The sequence below is a fragment of the Hippocampus bargibanti genome, linkage group LG09 (genome assembly GCF_051943395.1).
Source record: "Hippocampus bargibanti isolate YZ-2025 linkage group LG09, ASM5194339v1, whole genome shotgun sequence".
Taxonomy (NCBI): Eukaryota; Metazoa; Chordata; class Actinopteri; order Syngnathiformes; family Syngnathidae; genus Hippocampus; species Hippocampus bargibanti.
In genome coordinates, this window is record NC_142742.1 from 6,512,949 (window position 1) to 6,520,813 (window position 7,865).

At 40.2% G+C, this 7,865-nt stretch overlaps 1 protein-coding gene across 1 annotated transcript; it reads right to left on the bottom strand.

Moving 5' to 3' along the window:
- Positions 1-1,602: 1,602 nt before the first annotated feature.
- Positions 1,603-4,196, bottom strand: six6a (SIX homeobox 6a). Its single transcript, XM_089004264.1, has 2 exons — positions 3,264-4,196; positions 1,603-2,316 (listed from the first exon to the last, which is right to left on the bottom strand). The coding sequence occupies exons 1-2, from the start codon at positions 3,833-3,835 to the stop codon at positions 2,151-2,153; spliced, it is 738 nt and encodes a 245-aa protein (XP_088860390.1). The 5' UTR covers positions 3,836-4,196; the 3' UTR covers positions 1,603-2,150.
- Positions 4,197-7,865: the final 3,669 nt, after the last annotated feature.

Consider the following 7,865-nt stretch of genomic DNA (forward strand, 5'->3'; position numbering starts at 1 on the left):
GCCCATGTGGGCAACGCGAGGCTTGTACACGTCGGCACTCTGCCGTGTTTTCATGTGCATGCTGATATCTCTCTCTCTCTCTCTCTCTCTCTCTCTCTCTCTCTCTCTCTCTCTCTCTCTCTCTCTCTCTCTCTCTCTCTCTCTCTCTCTCTCTCTCTCTCTCTCTCTCTCTCTCTCTCTCTCTCTCTCTCTCTCTCTCTCTCTCTCTCTCTCTCTCTCTCTCTCTCTCTCTCTCTCTCTCTCTCTCTCTCTCTCTCTCTCTCTCTCTCTCTCTCTCTCTCTCTCTCTCTCTCTCTCTCTCTCTCTCTCTCTCTCTCTCTCTCTCTCTCTCTCACTCACTCTCCAGCGCATCATCCGGGTTAGTGAGCCGGCCTCTTGCTGACCTCTCACTGTCACCCCGCATTACACCACTCACAGCATGTTGGTCAATTAGGAGTCGCCGTGAATAGCGGAAGGAGGGATGGACTGATATGAGAGGCAGCCATTACAACCATGACGTTTTCTTTTTGCGTTTTAATATCATTGCAGGTTTGCATCTGGGCCGCGCCCTTACGCCATTTCCGCATTTTGACAACCACTAGCGTAACTTTGGAACTCCACTGCGCCAGCACTGGCGCAAGTCTATTACGATTAACACATGGTTACATGAGCTACGCCACATATGACATACTCCTGTTAAAATAGCCAAAGAAGCAAATTTAGTGAAACAGCAATTGAAAACTGTTTGTTTTGCATCAGAGGTCTTAATTTTCGTCGTCTGTCGGCTTGCCTTGTCGATATCGAGCCATAATTACCTTGCATTTGTTTCGGTGTGTTCCAAAGTCGCCGTAAAGGATATCGGGTTTTTCCGTAATCTACCGGAAACTGGCGAAAGAGCTAATTGAAAACAGCATTCATTTACCCATGGTGCATTGCATTATTTAGATCAAACATGGCGGATGTTAGCAATGTGGAGCGTGAGAAGTTAAAGTTCAACTCTAAAAGACATTAAAAAGGGGCAGCAATAAAACATTATCGTTTTTTTTATCAGAAACAATCGAATAGGTCTGTAGATGTTAGTGACAATTGTTGCAGAAAACTGCGGTTAATGATTCAAATTTAATTGATAATGGGAATGATTTTAAAGCTGTTGGGGCACATTGGAAATCTTCAAAGTAAATAAATTTAAGTCGACACTAGAAATAAGTCTGTTCTCTTTGTCTTCTCCGTAATACTGTCGAATATCAAACTAGCACAGGATTGATTGAGTTGTAACTTAAAAAAAAAATGTTTATTTTATGTATGAATACATTCTTTAGACTTCAAATAAAGTGGTTGATATATTAAAAATATATATTTTACTCAAATGATGGTTTTTCATTTGCAATTTAATACAATAAGTGCATTTTGGTTTATTTCAATCAGTTTTGTATACTTCGGCTACACAGTTAAATCGGGCCCATCAATTTTAGAATTTTGGCCCCCTTTTTAGACAAAAGAGGGCCAACTGGCCCATTTTTTTTTATTTATTTCCCCGATGCATCCCTGAATATCGGATCTGTTTTTTTTTCCTTTTCAAACACCAATCAGAAAACCAAAACCAAAAAAAACCTCTTTCTCTCGATCCACAATTATTTTATTAAGTTATTCGTTTTTTTTAACCTCCCTTTGATTTAAAACACAATATCACTAAAGCGCGCATGCTCAACAGGTTCACCTGTGCACAAGGTAAAAGTATTAAAAACACCAAGCAATTGAAGATGAAAAAAAACAGAGCAGATGGGGTTTAAATAGGCAAATACGCATTATTTATAAAATGTCTTTTTTTTTTAAAGAAACGTAAAAATAGCACAGTTCTGAGCAAATGTGAAATACCCACGAATGAACAGTAGGTTACACAGACGATCGCTATCCTTTTTTTCCTTCTCGTTGGGGAAGTTATCAATCCCTCCGTGGGTCAAATGCAAATCGAAACATAGGCCTCACAGATCCATGTATTTGGCAGGCGTCAAATATCCACGTGTACTTGTGTATCGTGCATGTGTGTAACTCAACGTAGGCACTAGAAGTCATTGTATGTGATTGTCTTTCCCCTTCATGAATCGCCCATTATTATTATTATTATTATATATTTTTTTATAATGTCGCTGCTTTCCATTCATGGAGAGCGTTCAGATGTCACATTCACTGTCGCTGGAGGTGATGGAGATGGCCGAGGCCGCCGCTTTACTGGATAGGCTCGCCTCCGGACTGGACGCGTTACCCAGACGGTCCACGGTGCCGTCCTCGTCGGCCAGGGAGCGAACAGAGCCCCCGGATAGGACTTGCTGCTGAAGCCTGGACAAGAGGGACGGGGGGTGTCACAAACAATCGGGAGTCGATAACGTGGCTAATAATAATAATAATAATAATAATAATAATAATAATAATAATAATAACACTTGCATCACTTTGCTGCTGCTGATGTAAATTTCTCTATCGCGAGACTAACACAATCCAATAATAATCATTATCATCATAATCATAATTTCATCACTCTGCTGCTGTGAACTGTGCATTTCTCTACTGGGAAAATGATAAAGACTAATCCAATAATACTAATGATACTAATACTAATAATGTCATCACTTTGCTGCTGTGAAAGGTAAATGTATCCACTGTGAGACTAATAAAGGCTAATCCAATTCAATAATAATCATAATAATAATAATACTATCATCACTTTGCTGCTGTAAGATGTACATTTCGCCGCTCAGAGGCTATTCCAATAATAATAATAATAATAATAATAATAATAATAATAATAATAAATACTATTTATTGAACTACAGCTAATGACAAATCTTGTGAAAATGTATTTGTCCCATTTTTTTTGGCGGAAACAGACAATTGAATAGCTTTTGATTTAATTGTAGTAAAAAAGAATCGTGATGGCACCACATACACACATCCTTGCAATATATCATATACAATATACGATATAGAAGCGGACCGTTATTATTGTGTATTGAATGACAGCGGTACGACAGATTTTATCTAAAAATAAAATCTAACCCTTTCGTGTTATCTTTTAAAAACTACATTTCGTCTTTTTTAAACAGTATGAGGATTTTACACGGAATTTAAAAAAAATGACCCTGTCTTCTCCGTTGTGCCGTTTCAATACTAGAATCACACAAATCAAATTTTTCGAATGATATGAGGTGTTTTAAAATGAAATAAAAACAGATTTCAGTCTAACTTGAGATCAAATTGAGAAAACAACCCCAAATGTATGATCTCACCTGTTTTTGGCAGCCGCGGCTCTGTCTCTTTGTCTTCGGTTTTTGAACCAGTTTCCGACTTGTGTAGGGGTAAGTCCGGTAGCCTGTGCAAGCTCTCGTTTTTTACTCGGATTCGGGTAGGGATCCTGCAAGTACCATTCTCGTAACAAATGCCTGGTCCTCTCCTTGAAGCAATGGGTTTTTTGTTCGCCATCCCAAATGGTTCTGGGCAACGGGAACTTCTTCCGTACTCTGTATTTGTCCACCGGCCCCAGCGGGCGTCCCCGGAGCTTCTCGGCCTCCTGGTAGTGCGCCTCCAACCACAACGCCTGCAGTTTGGTGTGCGATTCCTTGGTGAACTTGTTGTTCTCCAGGATGTGGTAGAGTTCGCGGAAATTACCCGTGTGGAAGGCGACTACGGCCCTGGCCCGAAGCACCGACTCGTTCTTGTTGAGTACCTCGCAGGCCGCCGGGGCGACGGGCAGCGACCAAAGGAAGCGGCCGAGTCGACCCACGTCGCCGCTTTCCTCCAGAGTCTCGCACACCCCGGCGACCTGCTGGGGGCTGAAATTCAAAATGGGCAGCTGAAACATGGAGGCTTCTCCCGGGTCTCCCCCTCCGAGTTGCTCTCTCTCCTCCACGTCGTCTCCGTCGGCTTCTTCTTGACGCGCGCCAAGGCAAGGCCAGACGCGCGCGCGCGCGCGTTAGCACGCACGCCCAAAAACACACACTCCAAAAAAACAAAACAAAAAAACAACAACAATGCAATCCCCAAAGTTGAAGCGAACTAAGGAAGATGACGAGGAACGATGTCGCGGTATGGGTGAAGGCAACCTACCGCATCGTCGCTTTGGATCAACTTAGCGGGCAAAAGGCTACCGAAGGAACCGAAAAACGGACGACGGCGTCGCGGTGTTGTTATCAACGTGGGCTGGAATCGAAAGGAGGACGAGATTCAAGCCGAGAGTGGAGGTGTATTTTTTAAGGAGGGGTGTGGGAGGGAGAGAAAAAGATCGTCAAGCCCCTCTGATAATTTCCTATTGGACTTGGCAGATTGGCTGCCCAGTTGCCATGGTTGCACGTCAATCACTGTCAACTTGACCCAATCGTGCGCGTAGCACATCACGGCGCCACCACCCCCCACCCCATCTCTTCTCAAAAGCTAATATATAAACATTTTGACCTTTTTGCCGTTCGCTTTCCAAACAAGCTCTTTGTACTCGGTGGCTGTTTTTTTTCACAATAAAAGCGACATTTTAATCCACAACCACAACACGATTTTACACAACTGAAAACACAAATCGGGGACTGCAAAAATCAGGAGGATCATCGTAAAAAAAATTAACTCATTCATTGCCAGACGATGTGTAAAAATGTGTCCACTCTAGCACAATAATATTTAAATAAAGTAAAACTACTCAGTATTTTAACTTCAATATAAAATGTTAATCAACACAATAATATTCAAATCAAGCAAAACGACACATAATATAGTCATCTCTTTTCCTTCATTTCTAAATGCTAGCTATCTAGCTAGCTGTGTCTTATCTTCCGCTGTACAAAATGGATTACTGTGATTGAGAGATTTCTTTAAGTTCAAACCATATACGAACACATATTTAGTTTTGCTATATGAATAAAAAAAGATGGCATTTATACAATAAAAAGAACATTTGAAGTGGATTTTGTTCATTAACTCATTCACTGGCAGACGATGTGGAAAAATGTGTGCAGTCCAGTGCCAGGGTTTTTGTCATTGTTACTCCAATTCCAGGACCCAGACTATTGAGTTCTAGGACTACATAAACATTCAATTCAGCGTAAGAAACTTTAGTTTATCTTCTTTCATCAGAAAAAAAAGTTTATTCCTAAATTACATGAGTCTGGAGTTATATGAGCTTGAAATGAGGGTGTTTGTACAAAATACAATGCAATACATATAGCGCATTAACAACAGCTGAAGCTGGAACAAAGTGCTAACATGGTAAAAAGTAAATGCTTCCCCCTTGTGGAAGGGAAAAACATTGCTAGAGGCCATGACCAGAGCTTTATCGGCACCCAAGCATGAAAAACAAACAAAACCCGAACACATTCGGGAATGGCGCTTTACGTCATATTTTCAATTCCCGAATAAATTTGGGAATTGGGTTGGATTAGATGTACCTTTATTGATCTCACGCAGTGGAGAAATTTACATTTCACTGCAGCAAAGTTATGACAGGAAGATGAAAGGAAAGAAAGAAGGAGAAAAACAAAATACAGGAGCTGCTGGAAAGGCAGCCACTTTCGCGGCGCGAGTAAAAAAAATGGCAGTGAATGAGTTCATTTACTGTCCTGATTACAACGTGCATCATTTTTTTTTCATTTTATTCACAGATACTTCACACTAAAAGACATCTACCAATATGTGAATAATCAATGCTATCTTAAAGTACACTCGACACGCGCATGCGTGTACCGTATACGGACGGCGATAAAGTCCCTGGCAGGCTTTAGTATCAGCCACACTACCGTTTTGTGCTCAGGCTGATTTAGTAAATAAGAGGGCGGATAGATAGCGCAGATGGTTTGAAGTGTCGGGTCAGATTATTTCATGGCTGGATACAGTAGGAAAGTTCATTCTAACGGAAAGGCTTGATATTATTTTCACAATGTGCGAGTGTGTGTGTGCTGTAGCCCCTTCGGGCTCTTTGTGCATGAATTATAGACGCTTGATGCAGGGAGGGAGGGGGGGGGGGGTTATGAAATGCCTTCTGCGTAGGAAGCTGTTCATTCTCTTGCTGGTTTATACTGCAGACTTAGATTAAAAAGTTAAAAAAAAAATAGGGTGCAGTTCAAGAAGCTCACAATTTGCATAAACTGAGAGAAGCCTACTCACAAATAAAATAAAGCCTATTAGGGTGAGTTTATTTAAGTCAGACAAAGCCAACCGGAGAGGTTTTGTTGATCAAGGTCAACACGTATTATCACAGTAGCCCGCTGTAAATAAAGGGATAAAAAAACCTCCACGGGAATGCTGCACTGAAGGTATATTGACATGGTGCTGTTGTGAAATATTTAGCTAGCCTGTAAATATTTCATCCCCTACAGACTGCCTGCTCCAACTAACTTTACAAGTACTTTATTTTTTTTTCGAGGAAGAGCCCCATCAATAAAATACCAGGTTGTTTTTGATCCCTTAAACGGAAGGGCTGCAAATAACAATTGTAGTCTGGGGCTACGTGTCTGGTTTGTAGACACTCTTGAAACATTGATGCGGTTGAAAAAGAAACGGGCAGGAAATAAATAATAATAATAATAATAATAATAATAATACATTTTATTATAAGCGCCTTTCAAAACTGTTAAGGACACTTAGTCACATGATAAGAATTTTTTTTTCCTGTGGGTGAGCAGCTGCAGCCAACCCGGAAGCGGTCACCTCTAATTCAAAATATAACATGGCATAGTAACATTCAAATAAAGTAAAACTACTCAGCATTTAAACTCCAATACAAACTGGTCACATGCACAATAACATTCAAATAAAGTAAAACAACTCACCATTTGATGACAATGCTCTGATCTTACCTTTAAATGGTCATGTCTTTTCCTTCATTTCTAAATGCTAGCTAGCTAGCGAACTCTGTGTCCTAGCTTTTGTTGTCCAAAATGGATTGCTGGAATTGAGAGATTGCTTTAGTTAAAACAATATACAATCACAGGTATATTTAGTTTTGCCATAGGAATACAAGCTGGAATTCATGCAATAAAAAGAACATTTGAAATGGATTTTGTTCATTAACTCATTCACTGCCAGACGATGTGCAAAAATGTGTCCACTCCAGTGCCAGGGTTTTTGTCATTGTCACACGAATTTCAGGATCCAAAGAATATTGAGTTTTAGGACGACATAGACATTCAATGCAGTGTTAGAAACTTTAGACGCTCTTCTTTCATTCAATGCGTTTCTTTCATCAGGAAAAAAAAAAGTTAATTTCTAAATTAGTATATGGGTGTGGAGTTATGAGCTTGAAATGGAGGTGGCTGTTCAAAATACAATGCAATACAGACACAACATAGGTTTAAATAGCCGAAGCTGGAACAAAGTGTTAACAAGGAAAAATGGCAAATTCTGCCCCTTGTGGAAGGGAAAAACATTGCAAGAGGCCACAGCCAGAGCTTTATCGGCACCCAAATGAAAAACCAAAATTCGAACAAATTCGGGAATGGCGCTCTGTCATATTTTCACGTACAATTACGTCACTTATAAGGCGCAACTGCGTATAAGGCGCAGCGTCATCCTTTGAAGAAAAGCAAGGCTTTTGGTTGCGCCTTATACACCAAAAAAATATGCTAGTTTCTGTAGTTTCTATTCAAAATGGCGTTTGATGACATATGAGTTACTGTAACTGAAAAGTGACCTTGAGAGTGTGTTGAAAGGTGCTAATAAATGAAATGTATTATTATTATTATTATTATTATTATTATTATAAATTACCTGTATAATCCCTGATCCACTGGTGGTTTTTTTACTTTCATTCCTTTCATCACTTTGCTGCTGTGAAATGTAATTGTCTCCACTGTGAGACTGATAAAGGCATATCCAATATCCAATCCAATATTCTGTTGTTGCATTGATTC

What these genes read in the sequence shown, in the direction of transcription:
- six6a (XM_089004264.1), bottom strand. Translation starts at nt 3,835, where the DNA reads ATGTTTCAGCTGCCCATTTTGAATTTCAGCCCCCAGCAGGTCGCCGGG. An exon ending in GCCGCGGCTGCCAAAAACAG is followed by an intron (nt 2,317 to 3,263) that starts GTGAGATCATAC and finishes CCTCTTGTCCAG; the next exon opens with GCTTCAGCAGCAAGTCCTAT.